This window comes from Desmodus rotundus, chromosome 2 (genome assembly GCF_022682495.2).
Source record: "Desmodus rotundus isolate HL8 chromosome 2, HLdesRot8A.1, whole genome shotgun sequence".
NCBI lineage: Eukaryota > Metazoa > Chordata > Mammalia > Chiroptera > Phyllostomidae > Desmodus > Desmodus rotundus.
Genome location: NC_071388.1, coordinates 123,685,367 through 123,711,577, shown reverse-complemented (window position 1 = coordinate 123,711,577; position 26,211 = coordinate 123,685,367). Strand labels below are relative to the sequence as shown.

Here is a 26,211-nt window from a genome sequence, read left to right as displayed (position 1 = left end):
GGTGGGCAAGTGGGGCCGAACCGGGGAGGCAAGAAGGGAGAAAAATCTGAGATGAGCCAGGAATACAGCTCTAAAAATGGGAACTCATGGCGGGGCTCAGTCTAGAGAAGGGAGGAATCAAATTGTGGCTGTCCCTTCGGCCAGCAGGAGCAAAGAGACACCGTGAGCATTCTTCAGGAGTAGGCAGTATGAGCTGTGGCTGAGCCCAGAGACCTGGCAGTCCTTGTGGCCACAGTTGTCAGACAGTCCAAATACAAGACAGGGAAACAAAGCCACAGACCCTGGCTACCCAGTAACCTCCCAGAGCTCATCTCCCTCTGCCCTTGGTGTCAGGTTGCAGAGCACATTATTTGCAAACCCAAGAACGGGTACTACAGAACCACTTTTTTTCCCTAGGCTAAGGATGCACTGTGACTGGTACTGGGGTAAGGGCGCAGGGGAAGCCAATGGAGGTCCAAGGACACCATTACCAGGAAGGCAAAACAAAAAAGAAGCTGTCTGGGTTCCCCCAGCCCATACCATCCCCATGCATCATTGCTACACTGATAGCAGCATCTGGCTGCAGAGGACAGCACTGGGATTTCACAGATTTGGAGACCTATCGCCTACCACATTCCCCTGTGGGGTTGGACCCCTGGAACTGGAGTTACCAGAACCAAAGAAATAAAACCATCTAGCCAGGCAACATTACCCCATGAAGGTCTGAATAACTAGAGAAGTGCAAGAAAGCTAAAAACTTGTGATTCAGTGCCACCTAATGGAAAATAATAGAAAAACCTCTTTGTATTAATCTGCTAGAGAAGTGTCACTCCAACACAGATGCCTAGACAGAGAAGGAACCCATCAAATACCATGAACAACCAAGGTAGCAAGAAGCTCAGAAAGAAAATGAAAAAACTCCAGAAAACAAAATTAAAGACATAGAAATATGTGGTATAAATGACAAAGAATTTAAGATTGCAGTTCTCAGAAAACTCAATAAGATATGAGAAAATACAAACAGGCAATTAAATGAGCTCAGAAAACAAATCAACAAATAAAATGAGCACTTTCCCCAAAAGATCAAAACTTTAAAAAGAACCAATCAAAAATTCTGGAGATGAAGAACTCAATAAAAGAGGTCTAGTGAGCATTAACTAGTGAGCATAGGAAATACAGAGAACCAGATGGAGGAAAGGACTAGGAATATTAAAGATAGAAATGTAGAAATGATGCAGAGGGAAGAAGAGAGAGACTTGAGCATAAAAAAAAAAAAAGAACTCTATGAGGACTATCTGACTAACTCCATCAGAAACAGCAATATAAGAATAATAGGCATACCAGAAGAAGAGAGAGAGAAAGGAAAGGAGAGCCTACTCAAATGAATACTTGGTGAGAACATCCCAAACCTATGGAAAGAACTAGATCCTTAAATGCAAGAAACAAACAGAATACCTAATTACCTCAATCCAAAACACCTCCTCCAAGGCATATTGTATTAAAACTGTCAAAAACTAATGACAAAGACAGAATTTCATGGGGTCACCAGCCTACAGTGTCCACAGCATTGTGGCTGAGACAAGACAAGTTCACATGGACTACAGAGTCCTGGGCTGATGCATGCACTCCAACCAAGTTGGTGTGTTTCCACAAGAATGGCTCGTAGCCCTGGGTCCCTGTTTGGGCACCAGCTGATGCGGACAACGGCCTGCAGTGTCTGCGGCGTTGTGGCTGAGACAAGACAAATTCACATGGACTACCGAGTCCTGTGGAGGACAAGGGATAGCACGGGCACTCTCTCAAGAGGAGAGTGCCCAGACCCTTGCCTCGACAGGCTTTTATTGCTTTTCTGGGCACATTACATTGAGGATGGTCCTCATTTACTATGCACAGGTTCACTTTAGGTGCTTACTTTTTACAAAAAACAAAGGAGAGGATGTTACTAACTACATCAAAAAGGAAGGATATTTGCAAGTATAAAGGGAAAAGTGGTTGAACTGGTTACACTCGTCCTTGGAAGGTTTAGCATAGACTTTAGGAAGTTACTTTAAAGATATGAAGTAAAAATTTGCTGCCTCAATTCAGGGTGAGGGAGTTTTAGCAAAAAGCAAGTCTCAAAGCGGCCTAGGTACAATAAAGGCCTGATTCCCCACGGGAGAACCTATCCATGGGCGTGGGTCCTGTGTACTGGATATTGCTTTCCACTGGCCTTTCGGAGTGGGAGCTGGGCCCACACCACGCAGAACAGTCTTCTATAAGAATTCCCAAGGCAGCCAGGGAAAAGAAGAAAGGAACCTATAAAGGAACACTCATTAGGTTATCAGTGAACTTCCCAGCAGAAATTCTACAAGCTAGAGGAGAATAGAATCAAATATTTAAACTACTGAAAGAGAGATATTACCAGCTAAGAATAATATATCCAGCAAAGTTATCCTTTAGATGAAGGAGAAATAAAGGCTTTTCTAGACATACAGAAACTGAGGGAATTTATCACCAGAAGACCTCCATTGCAGGAAATACTCAAGGGGGTTATTCTACCTGAAATAAAGAGCAAAAGGTCACACCAGTATGAGTAAGATTACCAACAAACTTTGAGCATACTCAGGGATAATTTGTGACACCAAAAACATACAAGGCGAGGGGCTAAAGGTCTGAATTTGAGAAGGAGGATGGAGATCACATACATTCAAAAGAAAAAGAACTATATACATGAAACTTTCTTTTTCATAAACCTAATGGAACCACACATAACAAATCCAAAATGGAGACACATAACTTTTAAAAAAGGAAGAAATAGAGGAAAGAAGTGTGGAATACCACCAAACAAAAACAACAAAGGAAAAGAACCAATAGAGGCACAGAGCTACTAGAAAACAAGAGATAAAATTGCTATAGGAAATCCTCATACATCAATTATTACTCTCAATGTAAATGAACTGAATTCACCAGTAAAGAATCAATCGCAGAGTAGCATACTCAATCAAAAATAAAACCCAACCATATGCTGCATTTAGGGGACATATCAAAGCTTTAAAGACAAAGTTAGACTCAAAGTGAAAGGGTGGAAAATGATTCTTCCAGCAAATAACATCCACAGAAAAGCAGGTGTAGCCACACTTATATCTGACAAAATAGATATCAAGATAACAAGGGTAACAAAAGACAGAGATAGACATTTTATAATGATAAAGGAGACAATATATCAAGAAGACATAATACGTCTTAATGTATAGGCACCCAGTCAAGGAGCACTGAAATATATAAAGCAACTACTAACAGAACTAAAGGGAGAAACAGACAAAAACACAGTCATAGTTGGGGACCTTAATACTGCACTGACAGTTCTAGATAGATCATCCAAAATGAAAATCAATAAAGAAATACTGGCCTTAAGTGGCACATTAGACCAGGGGTGTCAAACTCATTTTCACCAGGGGCCACATCAGCCTCGCAGTTGCCTTCAAAGGGTCAAATGTAATTTTAGGACTGTGTAAATGTAACTACCCTTAACAGTTAAATGAGAGCTCGGCACTGCCACTGGATAGAAACAAGGTGCCATGCCAGGTAAAACAAGTTGGAGGGCCAGATTCAGCCCGCAGGCCTTGTGTTTGCCACCTGTGCATTAGATCAAATGGACATAATTGACATTTATAGAGCCTTTCATCCCAGAACATCAGATTATACATTCTTCTCCAGTGCACATGGAACATTCTCAAGGATAGTCACATGTTTAGTCAAAAAACTGGCCTCAACAAGTTCAAGATGATTGAAATCATACCAAGCGTATTTTCTCTGACCACATGCTTTGAAATTAGAAATCAGCTGCAAAAAGTAAGTAAAGAAACCCACAAATATGTGGACATGAAACAACATACTACTAAAACATGACTGGGTCAGAGAAGAAATAAAAGGTGAGATCAAAAGATATGTAGAAACAAATGAGAATGACAATATGACATATCAAAACTTGTGGCATGCAGTGAAAGCAGTAATAAGAGGGAAGGTAAGGTTATGTCATTACAGGCCTATCTCAAAAAACAAAAGAAATCCCAAGTAAACAACTTAACATGACATCTTAAAGAACTAGAAAAAGAACAAAAGCAGCCCAAAGTCAAAAGAAAAAAAAAATAGAGAATTCAATGAAACAGAGAACAAAAAGACTACATAAAAAATTAATACAAGAGCTGGTTCTTCGAAAAGATCAATAAAATTGGCAAACCCCTGGCTAGACTCACTAAGGAAAAAAGAAAAAAGATTCATATAAACAAAATCAGAAATGAAAGAGAAGTACCACAGACATCACAGATATACAAAGGATCACTAGAATACTGTGAAAGGGTATATGCCACCAAATTCAATAACCTACAAGGAATGGTTAAGTTCCTAGAAATATATAACCTTCCCAGACTGAATCATGAAGAACTGGAAAATCTAAATAGAATGATCAACAGTGAGGAAATTGAAACAACCATCAAAATTCTCCCCCCTCAAAAAAAGACCAGGAGCAGACGGCTTCACTAGTGAATTCTACCAAACATTCAATAAAGATTTGATACCTATCCTTCTTAAACTCTTCCAAAAAAATTAAAGAGGCAATACTTCCTAACATATTTTATGAGGTCAAAATAATCCTGATACCAAAACCTGTGAAGAATAACAAACAAAAAGAAAACTAAAGACCAACACCTCTGATAAACACGGATGTAAAAATCCTAAACAAGATAGTAGCAAATCAAATACAACAATACATTTAAAAAATAATACAACATGATCGAGGGGGGCTCATTCCAGGGGCACAAGGATGGTTCAACATATGCAAATGGTTCAATGTAATGCACCACATTAACAAAATTAAGGATAAAAATAATATTATCTTATTAATAGATGCAGAAAAAGCATTTCATAAGATACAACATCCGTTTATGTTTAAAACATTCAGAAAGATGGGTATAAGAAGGAAAGCACCTCAACATAATAAAGGCCACATATGACAAACCCTCAGCCTATATCACATTCAATGGTGAAAGACTGAAAGCTTTTCCTCCAAAATCAGGAACAAGACAAGGATAACCACTCTCATCACTCTTATTCAGCATAGTTTTGGAAATCCTAGTCAAGAGACACATCAGTCAGGTAAGAGAAAGAGAAAAAAAGGCATCCAAATTGAAAATGAAGAAGTAAAAGAGTCACTCTTGCAGATAACATGATTTTATATATAGAAAACCCTAAGGACTCCACCAAAAACTATTAGAAACAATAAACAAATACAGTAAAGTTACAGGATACAAAATCTACTGCTTACCTATATACTAAAAATGATACTTCAGAAAAAGAAATGAAAAAAGAATCCTTTTGCAATTGCAACAAAAAGAATAAAATACCTAAGAATGCAATTAACAGAGGATGTGTAGGACTGATAAGATGAAAACTACAAAGCATCATTAAGAGATGAAAAAGACATGCTGAAATGGAAAGACATTCCATGTTCATGGATTGGAAGAGTCGACATAGTTAGAATGAACATATTACCCAAAGCAATATACAGATTTAATATAATCCCCATCAAAATTCCAATGTCATTTTTTAAATAAATAAAACAAAAAATCAGCAGATTTGCATGGAACCATAGAACACCCCAAACAGCCAAAGAAATCCTGAGAGAAAAGAACAAAGCTGGAGCTGTCACACTACCTGACTTCAAATTATACTACAGAGCTACAATATCCAATACAGGATGGTATTGGCAAATAAACAGATACAAAGACCAATGGAACAGAACTGAGAGCCCACATGTATATGGCCAAATAATTTTTAACAAAAGAGCCAAAATATACAACGAAGAAAAGAAAGCCTCTTCAATAAATGGTGCTGAGAAAATTGGAACACCACATACAAAAGAATCAAACTAGATTATAGTTTATCCCCATACACAGAAATTAATGGATCAAATACCTAAATATAAGATATGAAACTATAAATTGCATAGAAGAAAACATGGGTATTAAATTTACGGACCTTGGTCAAAGGGAACATTTTACAGATTTGACCCCAAAGGCAAGGGAAGTAAAAGCAAAAATAAACGAATGGGACTATATTAAACTAAAAAGCTTCTGCACAGCAAAAGAAACTGCCAATAAAACAAAAAGGCAACCAACCAAATGGGAGACAATATTTGCAAACAACAGCCCCCACAAGGGGTTAATATCCAAAATATACAAAGAACTTATACAACTCAATACCAAACAAATAATCCAATTAAAAAATAGGCAGAGGACCTGACCAGACACTTCTCCCAAGAAGAGGTAAAATGGCCAACAGATCTATGAAAAGATGTTCAACTTTAGTAGCTATTAAGAAAATGCAAATCAAAACTACAATGAGATACCACTTCACACCTGTTAGAATGGCTATTATAAAAAAGACAGGTAATAGCAAGTGTTGGTGTGGTGAGGTTGTGGAAAGAAAGGAACCCTCCTCATTCACTGCTGTTGGGAATGTAAAGTGGTACAATCATTATGAAAAACAGTATGGCAGCTCCTCAAAAAATAAGAATAGAGTAACAATATGAATCAGCAATCCCTCTTCTGCGTTACCAACCTTAAAATCTCAAAAACATTTATTCACAAAGAGATATGTGCACCCCTATGTTCACGGCAGCATTATTCACAGTGGCTAAGGCATGGAGATAATCAAAGTGCCCTTTACAGAGGATTGGATAAAGAAGATGTGGTACATATATACAATGGAATACTACTCAGCTATAAGAAAAGATGAAATACTGCCACTTACAACAACATGGATGGACCCTGACTAGATTATGCTAAGTGGAATAAGTCAGTCAGAAAAAGCTAAGAGGCATACGATTTCACTAATATGTGGGATATAAAACTGAACTCACAGACACAGACAAGCACCAAGTATGGTGGTTACCCAGAGAGAAGGGGACTTGGGGTAGTAAAGGGAAAAGAGGGCCAAATATATGGTGAGAGAAGAAAATCTGACTGTGGGTGGTAAGTATACAATGCAATATAAAGATCATATATCATAGAAATGTACACTTGAAACTTATGTAATCTTATTAAACAGTGTTGCCCCAATAATAAAAAGTAGAAACTGAAATTGAAATTACTGAAATTAAAATTAAATATAAATTGAAATTTATATTGTATTTATATTGTACTGAAAATTGCTTACAATTTTAGTACAAAAAAGGAATAAGTGCTCTCATCAATAATTTTTATATTAATATGTTGAATATTTTTATATGGTGGGTTAAATAAAAATATAGTATTAAAATTAACTTTCCTTGTCTCTTTTTTGAACTTGCTCTCTAGAAAATTTAAAAATACATATGTCACCTGCATTTGAGGCTGACATTATATTTCTATTGAACCACACTGCTCTAGGCCTCATCAAAGGTTATAACTTCATTAAGTAAGACTTCCAAAAAAGCTATAGAGTAATATAGGACTATATTACTCTGAATTTCTACAGAAATGCCTTTCCTAAAAACTATCATACCTCTCTGCTCTTGTAACTTATTTAAGGTTGATTTTTTAAAAAAAGACTTATAAAGGTGGAAACAACCCTGCGCATATCAAAAAACAAATGGATAAACAAAATGTGGTATATACATGCAATAGAATATTAGTCATCCTTAAAAAGGGAGAAAAGAGAACCAAGATGGAGGCATAGGTAGACACACCGCGCCTCCTCGCACAACCAGAACTGACAGAAAATCGAACAGAAAGGAAGTCCGACACCAAGGAGATAAAAAATAAACATTCATCCAGACTGGTAGGAGGGGCAGAGACGGGCAGCAGGGGCTGAGAGGACTGGAGTTGTTGTGGTGGGACCGAGACTGGCGACCTGGCGACTGAGAATGGCGTAGTGTGGGACGAATGGGGCAGGCAGTCTGACCACTAGCAGACCCTGCAGCCCTACATTCGCTCACAGATAAACCGAGAGGGCCAGACTCAGTGGCAGAGAACGGGGGCAGGCAGTGTGGCGGGTAGCACCCTGCGGCCCCACACTCACACATAGATAAACCGGGACCAACGGCAGGGAGCGAAGCAGACTGCACAACCCAGGGCTCCAGCTCAGGAAAAAAAACCTCTGATTGAAAACACCCGTGGGGGTTGAGGCAGCAGGAGAAATTCCCAGCCTCACAGGAGAGGTCCTTGGAGAGACCCACAGGGGTCTAGAGCGTGCACAAGCCCACTCACTAGGGAACCAGCACCAGAGGGGCCCAATTTGATTGTGGCTAGCAGAGGGAGTGACTCATATCCAGTGGAGAGTGGAGCAGGTGCCATTGCTCCTACTTGGCCCCTCCCCCATGTAAAGCGATCAGCATTACCCTGCCCAGGGAACACCTAAAGCTCCGCCCCTTTAAGTAACAGACGAGCCAAGACAAAAAAAAAAAAAAAAAAAAAATGGCCCAAAGGACAGAACACTTCAAAGCTCCAGAAATAATTCAACTAAGCAGCGAACAGATAGCCAACCTATCAGATGCACAGTTCAAAACACTGGTAATTAGGACGCTCACAGAATTGATTGAATTTGGTTGAAAACTAGATGAAAAAATGAAGGCTATGCTAAGAGAGACAAAGGAAAATGTACAGGGAACCAATAGTGATGCAAAGGAAACTGGGACTCAAATCAACAGTGTGGACCAGAAGGAAGAAAGAAACATCCAACCAGAAAAGAATGAAGAAACAAGAACTCAGAAAAATGAGGAGAGGCTTTGGAACCTCCAGGACATCTTGAAACGTTCCAACATCCGAATTATAGGGGTGCCAGAAGGAGAAGAGGAAGAACAAAAAATTGAAAACTTATTTGAACAAATAATGAAGGAGAACTTCCCCAGTCTGGCAAAGGAAATAGACTTCCAGGAAGGCCAGGAAGCTCAGAGAGTCCCAAAGAAGCTGGACCCAAGGAGGAACACACCAAGGCACATCATAATTACATTACCCAAGATTAAACGCAAGGACCTACATCCAAGATTACTCTATCCAGCAAAGCTATCATTTAGAATGGAAGGGAAGATAAAGTGCTTCTCAGATAAGGTCAAGTTAAAGAAGTTCATCATCACCAAGCCCTTATTATATGAAATGTTAAAGGGAGTTACCTAAGAAAAAGAAGATCAAAAATAGGAACAGTAAAAATGACAGCAAACTCACACTTATTAACAAACACACCTAAAACAAAAACAAGAGCAAACTAGGCAAACAACTAGAACAGGAACAGAACCATAGAGATGGAGATCACATGGAGGGTTGTCAATAGGGGAGTGGGAGGGGGAGAGGAGGGGAAAGGTACAGAGAATAAATAGCATAGATGATAGGTGGAAAACAGACAGGGGGAGGGTAAAAATAGTGTAGGAAATGTAGAAGCCAAAGAACTTATAAGCATGACCCATGGACATGAACTATAGTGGGGGAATGTGGGAGGGAGGAGGTGGGCAGGATGGAGTGGAATGAGGGGGGGAATGGGACAACTGTAATAGCATAATCAATAAATATATTAAAACAAAAACAAATAATAAATAAAAAATAAAAAGGGAGGAAATTCTGACACATGCTACAAGGACATTATGCTTAGTGAAACAAGCTAGTTGCAAAAGAAAAAAATGCTGTATGATTCCACACACATGAGGTACTTAGAGTAGTCAAATTCATAGACACAGAAAGTAGAATGATAGCTGTCAGGGGATGGGGGAGGTTGGAAAGGGGTGTTACCATTTAATGGGCATAGAGTTTGTTTTGTAAGACAAAAAACTGCTGTAGATGGATGGTGGTGATGGCTGCACAACAATGTTAATGTACTTAATGCCACTAAACTGTACACTTAAAATGGTTAAGATGGTAAATTTTATGGTATGCATATTTTACCACAATATTTTAAAAAGACTCTTATCTGCACATATCTATCTGTGAACGTGCTACACGGAATAGTGCCTCAGTAGATTCTCTCAGAGTTTTGAATTAGGAAAAAGTTTACTTTATCCCATGACAGGTACTCCCTTTTAATAAACAATAAGTTGTATGACTCAGGAAGTTTTCCTTTTTGCCTTCTTGCCAATTTGCCTAGAGATGAATTGTGTGCTCACCTGAAATAGCTTTCTTCTTTTAAGCCAAAGTTCCTAATACAGTCATCCCTTTCTATAGACAGCTTCCTCCACATGCCAACCCCCACCCCACCCGGACACATTACCCATTTAATATGGCTCTTACCTCCCCCCACTTTTTTTAACTTTTACTGTATACATCTTTTTATTATGTTTCAAGTTTCCTTTGAAAATTAGGTTATATACAAATCCTAGTCTTGCTTTACACTCATTTAAACAAGCAAAAAAAAAATCGTAACAGTGAAATCAAAATATACAAGCCTTTAAATTAATTTTAATACATATATAATTATCATATTTCAATTCCCAAAGGTTTTTTTATTTGTATTGGTGAATATAATTAATCAATATATCACTAAAAAAAAGGTCATTCAGGCAGAAGATGGAGAAAAATAGGCTACGCAGTAAGTATGGGAGGCAAATTTTGAAGTAAAAAACCTTATAATCAGGCTAATAATATTAACATTAGCACTGCATTATTTAGTGTTTAAAAGTGCTCAGGATAAATTTAAATCTTAAAGGCTCATATTAAATAAACTTAGATTAGGTTACTTAAATTATATATATGTATACATATTTTAAAAATTCTAAACTCAGAGATTTCACAAACTCAGACAAGTCTCTAATTCTAGCTTAACCCAAAATAATATTGTATTTACTATATGATCATTCTTTATGAAATCCAAAGCACATTTTCAGTTTTAATATTAAAATAAAAGAAGTTATGGAATTACTAAAAATTCCATTAAAATGTTTACTATGAGTATCTGCTAAAATATTTAACCATATTTACATGAATTGAATATAAAACTGTAAAACACTATTTGAAGAAATCAATATATACAGTAAACTCTTACTGGATATTTACTAGCCCTTGTATATAGCATCGTGTAAAATAACTCTATTCGTTACTCTGACCACGAGGCAAGGCCCAATTCTGAACAGACATGAGTAGCTATAGTGTTAAAATATTTATTAAATTCTTTGAGGTATGACAAGCATTTATTAAGTTCAATAGTCTAATTCCCCAATGATGCCAAGTAAGAGTTTAAAGTCATGATTAAGTAACTTAAAGGTCCTACACTTCAATTGTATAGTTGGTATGTATACTGTCTTAAAATTCAAGTTCCAAACATATAATAAAAAGAAGACCTACCACAAAGCAGAAAAAAAAGCTAATTTTTGCTACTTGAGTTGCAGTAAGTTTCCCCACAGTTTTGAGTAAGGATTCTTGTTCTTTCACAGTAGGATATGACATGCGAGACAGCTTAGCCTCCAACGCATGGCTTGATGGAAGCTGTCGAATCTCCATGATATTACTGAACCTTACACGAGACTTTTTGGGAGCTTAAGAGAAAAAGTATAGTACAAATTATTAAATGCTTCCCCTTGCATCCAACAGAAGTCACAAATTTTAATTTACTGATAAATGTGTATTATTTAATCCATCTATGATCAGACTTGAAGAGTCAAAGAAAAACCAGACTTAGAGCATTATCTGGGGCAGCTTGCTCATGCAAAACAGTAATGTTTTAATCTATAAAAATCTTTTAAAGGCTTAAGGTTAGACCAATACTCAAACAAGATTTCCACAACTGTTTCTAGATACAACTGCCTACTTCAGGATTATAGTATGATTATTATTTTAGCATTTATAGTAAAACTTTGGATTTTTCCTCATAGACGCTCGATTTACGAGAATTACTTTCCGTCAAGCATGCAGAATATTCCTCTATAGGTCCATTCCTTGCAACAGTACAGATAAATACTGTGCCTAATGTTGAGACTGGTGCTCTTTACTCAATTCACAGAAGCAGCAAAATTCCTGTAGTTTACCATCAAGTTTTTTGATGCCATGGTTGAAGAGAATATTCTTTAAAAAAATATTGTGTGTGTGTGTGTGTGTGTATATAATGAAAGCACAGAGATTTCTGATATTTGGAAATTATTTCCATCTTCCAGTCAAACTTCTGGAAGACTACTGGCCAAGCCAACACCATGTGGAACAGAAGAACTGCCATGTGATCTCAAAATCTCTAGCTTTTGGGATGGCTTGAATGAAGCTAAGATTTCCACCCATTTCTAAGATATGAAATTCTAAGATTTGCATACTTTTTTCAGTATCAATGCTTGTGTTCTCAGGTTTTTCACTAGGCAGATCATGAAATTTCACAGGAACATACAAAGGTTCACTCTGGAACATAGAAACAGAAAAAAATATAAACAAAAATGTTATAGCTAATATATTGGCTAAAATTTAAGTGGATGGTATATAGGCACAGATACTACCCAAAACATGGCTGTTTGCCCCCATGTTTATACAGTGTAATTTCCACAAAATGCATTTTCAAGACTTAAAAGTGAAACTCAAGAGATCCACACAGAGACAATGACAGAAAAGAATCAGTTTAAAGCTTGTAAACATAACAATACAGCATTGGTACAACACTTCACATTTAAATGTCATAAAAGCAGACCTCTCTCTCAAATAACAGATGTCCTCCTATTCCTTTTCATTCATTATTTTAACAAATACATATTGAGTCCCACTATGTCAGGTGTTATTCTAGGTCCTGGCGACATAAAAGTGCATAAAGACAAAGCCTCTGTCTTCAGCTATCATGCAGGCGGAAGCAAAAGGCAGACAAGGAACAGGTAATCACCTATATAATATGTACATGTATATATTTGCCAAAGTGATTCCTCTTTACTTCAGATTCAACTAAAACCAAAAATTCCTGAAAACTTTTATAGGACTAGTAGATAAGAAAACAATGGCTACCACTTACCGATTCTTATTATGTACCAAGTACCAAGTCCAGAGCAGTTAAACACACATTTCTCATTAGTCTTTGTAACAACTTTATAAAATGGAGTTTTAAAGTAACTTTTCTAGAAGCTGAGATATAATAACTCATTGGTAGACAACAGAATTAAAGGCAGGTGTATTCTAAAAGTCTATATTTTCAAGTGGTTCTAAATTCCCCAACTGTTTTTGCAAATATTCTTCAGATGATCTATACTTAAGAAACAATTCTCCAACTAGGCTGTTTCTTAAATTAACATAACATTGTGTTATATATCTTTGATGTCTCTTTTAACTCCTGGTATAGAACTCCACCAATGAAAAATATTCAGTAAATGAAGACAGGATAGGACCTGGAAATAGACAGTCTCTTTGTTACATTGAACTTTTCATTACACCATTTGGCCTAGAACGATATGACACATCATCTTACAGATAGTAGCAAGAAATTAGTAGAAGAGTAGTTAGAAGAGCAGTCTGCCATCTCCGCTGTGCCTTCTACAATGAAAGAGATAATTGATAATAATCTTGCTGATGCTTAAGATCCTAGAGAAAAGAAATGACATTTTCTCCAAGTTTCACAAACTCTTCACAGCACCTGGCAACCTACCTGGCATACAAATGCAGTTCTAGAAGCCAAACAAAAAAAACTGCACTGTCAATAAGGTCACCCAGTCCGTGCTTCATAAATTGGTATTAAATTTTAGAGTAACTTTTAACTTCTTCTCAGAATACTACATTTTGAAAATACATTTAAAAGAGATGTTTTAGTGATGGTCTAAAAAGAATAGATTTGTATATACTCTCTCTCCAATAAGATTATAAATGTCCAAAATAAGTGAATATGTTAATTACTCTATTTGCTTGTTGATTATCTGTCTCCTTCTCCTTCCCAAACATATGCTCTCACACTCTAGAGCATAAGCTGTATTTCTACAGTCAAAAGCAAGTGCTTAATAAGCACTCTTAAAAACTCATGGAATAAATGAAAAATCTGCTTATATATTCTCAGTGTCAAGCAAATACATTTGTTTCTGATAATAATATAATAATAAACATTAAGTGACAGAGTTGGTAGGAACAAAGGACAATGGACTGTCCTTTACTATTTTCACTCCTTATCTATTTCCCTTCCCCTGGCTCCCCCATGGGGCTACTTTTCTGGCCCAATGTAACCCTAAGGAAAGGGAGCACCAAACTAAAATAATCACAGAGGGCACCCAATGTTGAGATTATATATATAATACATTATAATGAGATTATATATCTATATATTACATATTCTAACATAGCTGTGGTGTTATCAAAGCTATTTCAGTCCTTCCCACTGTAACTCAATTCCACGTGCTCCATTCCTGATGAGAAAAGAAGCACTTACCAAAGAACTATTCATAGTTGTATCTGTTGTGCAAGCAGCAAAATAACCTTCAGCATCTGCAAACTATGGATAACAGGACAAAAATGCAATTAAATTCATGTTATAAAGTAGGGCTAGTGTTAGTCATAGCTCAAAAGAATAGAATCAAAAATCCAGAGTAGACCTATAAGAATACAACTATTATTAATAATAATAGCAGCTAATGTCAAGTATTTCAACCAAGCAAGGTAGGTATTATCATCCTCATTTTAAAGAAATTGAGGCTGAGAGATTTCATCTAAGTAACAGAATTAGGATTAAAACCCAAGTTAGTCTAACTCAAAAACGTATGCCCCTTTCACAATACTATTTAACATTTCAGATTAATAGGGAAAGGAGAGAGAGAATGGAAAAAAGGATACAAGAGACAATTTTATATTCTTCATTCTCAAAAATTTAGTTTCTATTTCTATCAGAATGTTACGTTACATCACTGAAAGAATATAATTTGATTGATTAGCCAAACATCTGAAACATGCCCTGAAATATGCTATTTTCATTTTAATCCTTGAATGATTTTGCTTCTACAATCAACTTTACAACCAATTAGAAGATACTCATCCAGTCTGGAAAAGATCAAAGACCCAGATATTCTTCTTATTCCTTGCTTTCATCATCTTTTCCACATCAATTTTGATTTTGGCTAGTTCAAACATTTTTAATAACTCAGAGAATGTCATGGGGAAAAGGAGATTATGTACCTTTGATTTCTCACAAGATATTCTGAGACCAAGGTCATTAAAAAACTACATTTAAAATTTTGGAGAAAAGTAGTTTTTTCTTACAACATGCTATGTTCACTCACTTAACCAAACCACTTAAAATTGGGCTGTCCTTCAAGAAACTAATACATCTTTAAGCTTTGAAAAAATATACCCTCTCTTCAACAAACACTTAAAATTTAAAACTCACAAAAGCAGCATGCTTTCCTCGAAATCCTCTTGTACACTGTTGTCTCCATGGCTTCCAAATAATAAACCCCAAAAGGTACAAAACAAACATAGATGTTTTTGCAAAGGTGCTGAAGAATGGTTTGTTGTACTGAGTAAAAACATACTGTAGAGAAAAAAAGTTACATAAACTATGAGATGACTTTGAACCCTTTACTTATCTCCAATAAAACAAGGCCATTAAATGATTTTTAACTCTAGAAGTTCATTTGGAAAGGAAGGCTCTAAAGGGACTATAGGATATTTTAGATTTGTTTCTGAAGATTATATTTGCTTTGCATAAAATGGATAATATACCCAAACAAAGCAGGAACAACTTGCAAAAAGAGTTCTCTTCAACATTCACTGAAAACTTACTATGCAACAGTATTTATGCTTAGGGGCTAAAAAAAAAAAAAAAAAAAAGACAGCTTTCCTGAAAGGAGATACATACATGGAGAGTACACAGCATAATGTGCTAAGTACCATGATGAGAGGGAGTATGGAGGGTACCATGGAAGTGCCAAAGGGAGACAGACTATTTTGAAGATTATGGAGATTATGAAATTTTAAGAGAAGCTATTAGGAAATTGTACAAAACTGGAAATCGGTATGAATTCATGATTTTTTTCATTCCTAAAAAAAATTTCTGCCCTGGCTGGTATAGCTCAGTGGATTGAGCACCGGCCTGCAAACCAAAGGGTCGTCGATCCAATGCTTAGGGCACATGTCTAGGTTGCAGGACAATTCCCCAGTAGGGGGTGCATGAGAGGCAACCACACATTGATGTTTCTCTCCCTCTCCTTCTCCTTCCCTTCCTCTCTCTAAAAATAAAGAAATAAAATCTCTAAAAAATTTTTCCTAGTTCTATGTACTGAAAGACCCCCATAAAATGACAACCCTGGAGTAATGAGCACCTCTAGAATCCATATAGTGATGATCTGAACCATTTTGCATAAAAGAAACCATGGGTTATTGAAGAAATTACTACATCCAAGTATGAGATAGAAAATGTACCAGATAAGCCTGGGGTATCTTGTGCCAGAAAGCAAATGGGATGTTAAAGGCGGGAAACTTTAAGCATCAAAAGAAATAACTACAGTTGTTTGAAACCTCAACTATATAAAAATCTATGAATTTATAATGATACTCAAAAAAACCCTCAATGGTTACTACTGGAAGTTTAGTAGGCAACATTACTCAAATAAATAAAGGAAAAGAATCAAGATGTATACAACCTTTCCTATATTAACCATGTTTCAGGATAACCAAAGAGTAGTTGTGGAAAAGTTCTCCTTAAAGAATTCCTTTCCAGCTAAAGAATGACCATCAGAAAAATCACCACTTTACCATTCCCAATGAAATACTCTCTCTGGGCAATAATCATAAGGATAGTCAACTACTACCTGCAGGTTGACAGGAACTTTATAGTTCTCAAATTGGCATCACCCAAAGTAAGACTTGCAGCTGTTATGTGCCTCATGTTGTGATATGAAGGGAAGTGCCCCGTACCGCCAAGGCTACTTTTTCCTAAATACTGAACCTGAATCAAATTAAGACTTTATTTCTAACTACCATTTTACAGTCAAACCTTGGTTCTCAAACATCTCCCATGTCCAACACTTTGGTTCTTGACCAAGTTGTTCATGGAAAAAATGTCTTGTGTGTTGGGTAAAACTTCAGTTCTTGACCTAACAACACGTACAGGGTAATACAGGACAACCTTGGTTCTTGAACTTAATTTGTTCAATTTGCAAGTGATGATGTAGAAAAAGAAGAAAGGGAGGATATTCCTACTTCACTAATCAAGGAAATGCTTGGGAAATGGAGAGAAATGCAAAATTTTATTGAGAAATATCACCCTGATGAGGAAATAGCAAACTGTGACATAAACTTTTTGAATGACAATGCAATGTTTTACTTCAGGCAAGTGTGAAACCTATATATAAGTGGAACCTAATGAACAAAATAAACAAAGCAAGCAAAATACAACCAGAGAACAAACAGACAGTGATCAGAGAGGAGAGGGGAGAGGGACAATGTGGGGGGACATCAAGAACATGTATGAAGGACACATGGACAAAGACAAGAGGGTTGTGTTTGAGGGTCAGAGATGGGGATGGGTGGGGTGAGGGGGCATGGTGGGGTGAAAATGGAGACAATTGTACTTGAACAATAAAAAAAAAAAACACAGGCAAAATCAATCACTGGATAGGTTTTTAGTGAGGCACAAAAGCCCAGTGAGCCCAAAGCAAGTTCTATTAGAGCAAAGAAACAAAAAAAGAGAAAGAACCGCAGAAAAATAGCTACCTAACGTTTTTATGGAAGGGGCCTCCCCTTCCAAACAATAACAGCCCTCCATCCCTTCCTCTACTCCATGTTCAGTCATCAGTAGCTCTCAACATTAAAGGTAAGTCCTACTGTGTGCAGAAATTTTCACTTTTCACTGAGCATTTCATTTCCTATTTGTTAAATGTTCACTTATATTTCATGTTCTTTTTGTTTTTAAAGTGTTTATTTATAGATTAAACAGTATATTTAATGTGTATTTTATATAAGAAAGGTTAAAACAGGGAATCATTTGGAGGCCTGGAACAGATTAATTCATAAATTATTTGTAATGGAAAAAAATGACTCAGTTTTCGAACAAATTGCTTCTCAAACAGCCTTCTGGAATGAAGTAAGTTCAAGAACTGAGGTTCTACTGTACAAGAAATAAAAGAGAAAAATGATTAAGTTGAATGACACTCCAAGGAAGCAATCAATCAAATCCAGAATGTGTGTGCTAGGGACTAAATGTTTGGGTTCCCCCAAAATTCTTATGTTAAAATCCCAACTAACCCTCAATGTAGTGGTATTAGGAGGTGGGGGCTGTGGTAAACGCCTCATGAAAAAGACCAGCACCACATAAAAGAGAATCCCAAGTTTCCCACTCCTTCCACCTTGTGAGGAGAAAGCTGCCATCTAAACACTAGCAAAAGGCTCTACACCAGATATGGAACCAGCCTGTGCCTTGATCTGGGACTTTTCAGCCTCCAGAATTGTGAGAAATAAATGTTTGAGCCACCCAGTATATGGTAGTCCTGCTGAAGCACCTCGAATAGACTAAGACAGTGTGATCTATCCCACAGGAAAAAAGGTATCGTTTCTCCAACAAATCAATGCTATAATAAAAGTGAGGGGCGGGGTAGGGCAGGGTAATAATAAAAGTGACTTAAAAGTTATAAGTGTCCCTGGCTGGTGTGGCTCAGTGAACTGACTGCTGGCCTGAGGACCAAAGGGTCACTGGTTCAGTTTCCAGTCAAGACACATGCTTGGGCTACAAGCCAGGTCCCCAGGTGAGAGTAGGCAGGAGGCAAACACACATTGATGTTTCTCCCCCTCTCTTTCTCCCTCCCTTTCCCTCTCTCCAAAAATAAGTAAATAAAGTCTTTTGAAAAAGTTATAACAAATGCAATGTATGATCTTTTTTAGATCTTAAACTAAAGATGTCCTTAACACAACCAAAGAAACTTAAATATGGACTAGATACCCATATTTAAGGAATTATAATTAATTTTGTTAGGTATGCTAATGGATGATATTTAAAACAATTAAAAGTCCTTTTCAGTTTGAGATGAATATGAAGAAATTTTTACATGAAATTACAACTAGCTAGAATTTGCTTTCAAATAATCCAGGAAAAAAATGGGGAGGGGTTAATAAGATTGGCAAAATTGATCATTGTTGTAAGTGATGGGCATATAAAAATTCATTATACTACTCTCTCTACTTTGTATATATTATATATTTTCCATAATGGAAAGATTTTTTTTTTGAAATATACAATTAATCTCAAAAGTTTGACAAGCATATTTGCCTGGAGAATTAGACACATTACATATGCTATTGGATAATGAAATTATAAAATATCCTCTCAGTAATAGATTTTACTTTTTAAAAAATAGGAACAAGTTTTTTTTTTCTTTGCTTAGATGTGGATTGCTAAATTATAATTCAATCAGGTGCTCTTTTGACATAAATGTTATTGCTTGGTAAATAAAAAAACTATTTATTTAAAACTAAAATAAAATTTTAAAGATAGGCTTATTTTTCTGTCAACATTAAAGAGATTTATTTTTATTTACACCACAGAATATTAATCTCAAAAAAAAAAGGTTATGGAAGTGTGAAAGGTTATAGAAGAGTTAAAAATAAATGGCCTGTTGTATTCCAGAGCCTAATTCCAAAAGAACTAAATATTTATTTCTGCATTGGTACAATGTCAATGCCAACTGTTTACTTAGCTATGCTAAGAGATGACCAGCAGTATAAATTGTTTCTTTTGACAATTAAGGTCATTTTACAAATGCTAGCTTACTTTTACATATTATCCCTAAGTTTAAATGCAGTAATTTATGAAATTAAAAGGGCTTTTCTTTTTATAGGAATCATTAAACAAAAAGAAAAAAGTAACTACACAAGTAGAAAGAAAAACTGAGTTTTTAATTCAAAATACCACATTACTGCCAATAGGCCATCAACAAAGACGACATAAAATTTAATTAAAGGCATTCACTGTACTTTTACAACCATGTTTGAATCAGTACACAGAAAAATGTGTATGCAATCACGCCTGTGCACAACAGTGACCTGTACATGAACACTCTGGGCACTTTCACTCTTTGTCCAAAAGAATTCTTACTTTCTACTAAATGGACAGATGGTTTTGCACCCTAGATGGCTGTTCTTCTAGAAAATAGTATTTATGGAGAATGAAACTGAATTTAGGAAAAAAAGAAAAAAACAGGAACACCTCCCAATATTAAGAAAATATGTATATACTTACTTTCTAAATAACTACCCCTAAAAGATACAATAAAACTGAAACAACAAGCCATATCCTTTCAGTTTCAACAAAATGACACAAATTCAGTATCAAAGAAAACATAAGTAATTCAACAATATTCAAAATACTGCTTTAGGTAAGCATGAGAGAGAGTAATGACTAGAGATACTATAGATTAACAGGAATATTATTATTATAATGCAACATCATTCCAAGACAAGGACTACATACCGAAGTAAGTTCTGAGGATGCGACCCATATCACATCAACAAGTAGGAGAATAACAATCCCAAGAGCCATTCGCCTGCGCTGAGTGAAACCACTGCTCTGAGAGTTCATTCGGTTCATGATAAATACACACAACATTTGCAGTCTGTTTTTTAGAAAATGCAGAGAAGATTTAAAAAGTAACCATACAAATGAGAAAATTAGTATAACAGAGATATCTGACATGTTAGCTAATCAGCTAACAAATTAGGTTTGAAAGTCACATAGTAATTAAAAGGTGCAGAATTTACCTTGTTTTAAAGGCCTTTCTGAGATCTTCAAGGGTAATGCCTGCGAACTTGGCAGATCTCTGTCTAAACGGAGGTGAAGAACTCAACGCACCTAATTGGAGGTGAAGAGCTTAAAATAAGATTCATCACATCTTTTTTACTCATCTTTACAATGAACACAAATGAAAGAACAACACTAAAGTGTGTTAAGCATAATTGACAGTACTCTCTAGACTTCAAATTATACTCAGAGAAGTACACGGTACAGAGGGGAAAAGAGCAATATTCCGCAAACTGCATATATAAAACCAACTAACTACTGGAAAATACAGAACTCCATCCGCCTCTCTCTCCAGAGGAATCCACCCCCCGGCAGTGTCTAGACACGAGGCTGTTTCTTAGGGTCTTTTCTGTCCCTGATCTCAACAGGGGTTCCACTGAGAGGAAGTAATTTGTTGTGAGTCCTGGGGCACATTTTCAATCACTTACGTGGCAAAGGGAAAAGATCTTACACCCTCCTCCACCCACCCCTGTCATTAACTACATGTAGATATTTTAGACCAAAATCGCAATTCAGGAGAGCAGTGAGGAAACAGCTGTTAAAGGGAATCCTCCTCCTTTTTTGGAGGAAAAAAACTGTTAAGCGTGACGCCTCCCCGGGGAGGGAGTTAGAGTCCTGAAGCAGCAGTGCAGGGTGCAGAAGTACTGCTCCAAAAGCCAGATCTGGACCTGCCTCGCACACCCCCGTCAGCTTCCCCCACACTCCACCCCTACAGACCGTTACCATTTCGGTCTAGGTACTGTGGCTGTCACCGAGGGCTGGGGGTGGGGCTGTTCCTGGTCACTCCGTCCCACCCAGTTTTGGCTCTGGTTGATTTCGGGGCCCTCCGCTGACTACGTACCTGGCCTTCCTGCCCCGCGATGGCTAAGTGGTGGCACCATGAGCAGACCTGGCTGGCCCTGCCGCCTCACAGCGCCACGGCCGCGGCCTGGGACTCAGAGAGCTCTTGTGGAGCCTAACATTGTGCTGCCTTGGAGGCCCAGCCCCTGAAGCCGCGGTGCCCTTCTGGGCAAGGCTGCCGACGCCACCCAGCTCCACTCGGCCCGGGAGGGCGGCAGCCGGTAAAGGGAAGGAACCGCGCAGGCTGCGATGGCCACGGAGGCCCGGAGCTGGACGCTGGAGCCAGACCCTGGAGCCAGACCCACCCCGGCCGCTGGCCAGCCCTGCGGCCCCGCCCCCGGCCCAACGGCGACGGCGCAGGGTTACGTCACGGGGACACCAGGGCAGACCTCTGGGGGTGTGGCTCCTGGGTGATTAGGCTTCGCTGAGCCTGCCAGGCATTGGGAGCAGAGCGGGGAGACACAGTGATGACGATGGTCCTGGGGAGGAGCAGAGTTAAGAAGAAATAGAGCAGGGCGTGGTGGAAGGAGAAAGACGGAAGTGAGATGGCGTGAGTGGCTGGGCGGTGCTTAGGACACTGGAAGTGGCCCAGCTGCCTGATGACCATGCTCTAGAACAAGAGCTTGCAACTCTATTTCTTACAAAGTTCTGCCACGAAACTCCATATCCCATTCTTTCAAGAGGACCTAAAAGCAAAGTGGCTTGGGAGGATTTTTGCTTTCTGGAAACTTTTGCGTGTGAACTAGATCCCAGCTCTTGGAGTAAGAAGCTGCGTGCCTATAAAGCAAGCTCCTTCACCTCCACTGCCCACAGTTTTCTCATCTGCGAAGTGGGCGTAATGATAATACCTGACTCATCTATTTTTTTTGTATGTATGCCAAAATTACATGTGTACAAGTGTGAATAATTCGTGGCACACAGTAAGAACTCCACAAGTGATAGGAATTATTAAACTATAGATTTTTCTTAACCAACTTTTGAATATCCCATAAGAAAAAATCTTGTCCAACGTCCTGATTTGTATTTAGAAAACAACTACGAGATAAGAAAGTTCTGTAACTTAACCATTTGTAACATCTTTATAAGATGATGGGAAGAAATTAAATGTTCTTACATAGTACATTTCTTACCTTTTAAATCTTGTTTTTCTGAAATTAAATACACATTCAAAGGACAAAACCATACCAATGGACTTTTTTGTGTTGACCCAAGAAATTATCAGCATGAAGCATTGCTGATAAATCATTTAGAAACCTATCATGCAGAGAGAAAAATCTAAACCATTTACTTGAAATTGCTACTTAGGGAAAATTGGTTATATGACGTTAATCAAATTATTTCACCATCTGCTTTATTTTTTTTTCCATTAAGGAGTCAGGCTCATGATACTTGTATGCTTAAAATTATTTTGTTACATGTATGATGTGTAAACTGAAAAAATAATAGCATTATGAATAACTCCCAGTATCTAACAGGAACACTGAGTTCAAATTTTTAATGTGACCACAATTTGTTATGTAATCTTAACCTTATTATTCTCTCTACTGTGCCTCAATTCCCCATATATAAATATGCTGATACTGTTATTCTTTTTTTGTAGTTTTTTGTTTTTTTAACTTTTTATTGTTATTCAATTACAGTTGTCTGCCTTTTCTCCCCCTCCCTCCACCCCTCCCCAGCCAAACCCACCTCCTGATACTGTTATTCTTAAATAATGCAAATAATATTACTTTGAAAATGTATGTAAATATAAATTACCAGTACTACCACCTATTTCCGGAGCATCTACTAGAGAACAATTCTTGTGATGGATAAGGTCATTCAGACTGTCTTCAAGTAGTCTCTAATTCTAGAGTCATTTTCTATTAACATTTTTTCCCAGCACTCTCTGGAGGGAAATTCCACTGGACTACTCTGACAATGGGACTTGGTGTGATTTCTGTGCTGTGACACCATTGTGTCCTTAGGCATTCCTTTCTTTTGTCCCCGTATAGCTTGCCCAAGATTAAGTCCTCAGTAACTTCAAAGTCTTTGAAAACTGCTTTCTGATCTGATAACTTTTACTCATCTTTACGTGAATGTCTTGTCTTTACCTTTTTCTCCCTACCAAATCCCAACTATCTACAAATAGAAGTTCCGCAAGAGCAAAGATTTTTGCCTATATTTTTCTCCACTGTATCCTTAGCATGTAGAATAGTGCTGGCAGTCAATATTTGTTGAAGGAACTTGAACTTCCTGTTGTCTCTTTACTTTTTAAAACCTAAATCCTTTCCCATGTATTTCTGTCAGCCAGTATCACTATTTTCCTAGTCTCACAGGCTTAGAAGTTTGATCTTTCATTTTCATTAATTTTCTTTTTACTCTTCAAAGTCAATTACCCTTCAAGTCCTTTTGAAGTCCCTCAATAGTAGACCCTTAAGATTCATTACATATGAAGTCTGACACCTTAAAAAAAAAATCCCCTGAAATATAGAGAATAAAATTTTCCTAGTGAAGTACATATGCCACAATATGAATATAACAGCATGGCTGTATGTGTGTACAGAGCAGTCACTAGCTAACTAACTCTCCTGTATAGTCTCCTGTACACCAAAGGAAATGTTCAAATTCAAGCCCTGGTAAAATTATAAATGACTGTGTCATGAGGCAGGTTGGAGGAGAAAAATATGCACAGAGATTTGAATAAAAGTTCTAAATGTCTATAAAACAGGCATCTCAAGATAGTGATTGATTGATGGCCAATCAGCCATGCCCCTGAGGGCATGGTCCCAAGTTCTGAGGGCATGATCTCTTCTGGTAAGGATATTTGGAGAAGGGTTCAGGAAACAGGTGGATCTGACGTTCATTTTAATGATGTGTAGGATTTTGATGGGGACAGGAGAGAGGAATGATGGTTTTTTAAAAGAATAAGATTATGAGTGCAGGGTGAAAAAATTATTTTTTCTTTTTCTTTTTTTAGCCTCCTAGGTTCTTTGGCAGGGGCCTGGTAAAATTAGGCAGATAACAAGAGAAAAACAATTTATTAACACATAGAGCGCACATCATACTGGAGAAACTGTAAAGAAGAGTAACTCAAATGGGTGGTTAGAACTTGGGCACATGTAGCGTATTCACAAGACAACAATAATTGGTAGAGAGGTGATAAAGAAAAGAATTTTAGATTTTGAAGAGCTGCAAACCATGGACAAGTAATACATGAATGAGAGTAATGCAATAAGGATTGTTTGTGCAGGTTCTTCTTGGCTTTCCATCTTCTGCGTGGTCATAAAGCTTCCCTTAGAGAGGGGATTTATGACAGCCTTCATTTTTCAGAAGTTGCTGCTTCTAGTCAGCTTAGGGAAGCTCCAGGAAGCCTTCTTTCTGCATCTATTGATTCTCAATTGCTTCCAGCTCAAAACGGAGGCAAATGAGGGGGGTTTGCCAAAGTGGGTGTTTTGGGGTAGCATATTCTGGTCCTCTACATGAGCAAGAGAAAAGGGTGTGTCAGATGGCAAGTTATAAAACTGATTTGGCAGAGCACAGAATGTATGTAGCGAAGCAATGGGAAATAAGACAGAATAGGTGAATTCTGGGGAGGTTGCAGCATGCTCTAAAAAATAGGTCAGGGAGTTTGGACTTTTAATTTGTTTGTGAGAAGAGCCTAAGAACTTTTAAATGAGAAACATATTGTTAGTAAATGAGAAATTATTGAGTGTCCAATGGATGTCTACCAGCGTAATGGTATTCTGAGGGCACTGCATAAGATATGGGGCCTGCCTTCAAGAAATCATGGTATAGACAGAATTGATGATATAATTAGGGTAGATATTTGCTAAGCTAGAAGATACTGAATCTAAACGTACTTCTCTAGTATCCTCTTAGCATGCTGTATCATGCTGGACCCAAACTGATGCTCATTTTGACATGGTCTCACTTGAGTATCACTTCTATTTATATCTTATTGTTGAAGGCATAATTGACAAGAAACTAGATAAGAAAATTAAAGTCCCATCCAATTTATCCTGCAGAATTTCAAATGGCACTGTCCATGCCTGTCCTGTGCCTTCAACAAGCTGACCAGCTCCCTCTTAGCCGAGTGACCATTTCAACAGGCTAGAGCATAGTAATGAGCTCATTGACAACCATAGCCACTTCCCAACAGGATCTAGACCTCCTCAGCTGCTAACTTGCTCTCTTGTTTCCCATCTTTGGCTTTACTCATGCCACCTGAGTGCTCTACTCATGACACCTGATACCTGGCAGCTCTTATCCAGTACAATCTGGGTTCTTTCCTCTCTTATTTGCAGCCAACACCTAAGCTCACACCTGCTTCCAGTCACTAAGCAAATAACCCAGCCTGAGCCTCATAGTCCCTGGAATGCTACCTCAGCCCATGTGGCCCATGTATAGCTCAGATTGCCTCAAGTCCCAGAGAAAAAAAAAAAAAAAACCAGACTGAGGCTTGGTATGTGTAACAAGGTGTTGGATGTGACTCTTCTTATTGTCTCCTGCTTTGAACTCAGGCCCCCCAACACAGAACAAACAATACATAGCAAGAATGTGACCAAGTAACAAAATTTTGGCCCTCAGAAAAGAGGAACATATCTAAGTAAAACATTGTATTGGTCTGTTTCCAGTCATCTCAGCTTCTTTAAAGACTAGAGTGAGAAGGTAACAAAAAACTGCTTCCTTTCAAAATTCTGTAAGAAATTGAAAACAAAAAATATTCTAAAAGAACCCAACACAAAA

The 26,211-nt window shown here is 37.6% G+C and overlaps 1 protein-coding gene across 1 annotated transcript in view; it reads right to left on the bottom strand.

The window, feature by feature from the left end:
- The window catches only part of SLC35F5 (solute carrier family 35 member F5), a 45,395-nt gene extending 23,551 nt beyond the window's left edge, over positions 1-21,844 (bottom strand). The window contains exons 1-7 of the mRNA XM_024569659.3: positions 21,485-21,844; positions 20,604-20,694; positions 20,317-20,458; positions 15,241-15,384; positions 14,290-14,352; positions 12,218-12,299; positions 11,262-11,452 (exon numbers count right to left, since the gene is read on the bottom strand). Of these exons, the coding sequence (XP_024425427.1) occupies positions 11,262-11,452; positions 12,218-12,299; positions 14,290-14,352; positions 15,241-15,384; positions 20,317-20,458; positions 20,604-20,694; positions 21,485-21,524 (753 nt within the window). The 5' untranslated portion in view covers positions 21,525-21,844. The remainder of the gene's footprint in view (positions 1-11,261; positions 11,453-12,217; positions 12,300-14,289; positions 14,353-15,240; positions 15,385-20,316; positions 20,459-20,603; positions 20,695-21,484) is intronic.
- Positions 21,845-26,211: the final 4,367 nt, after the last annotated feature.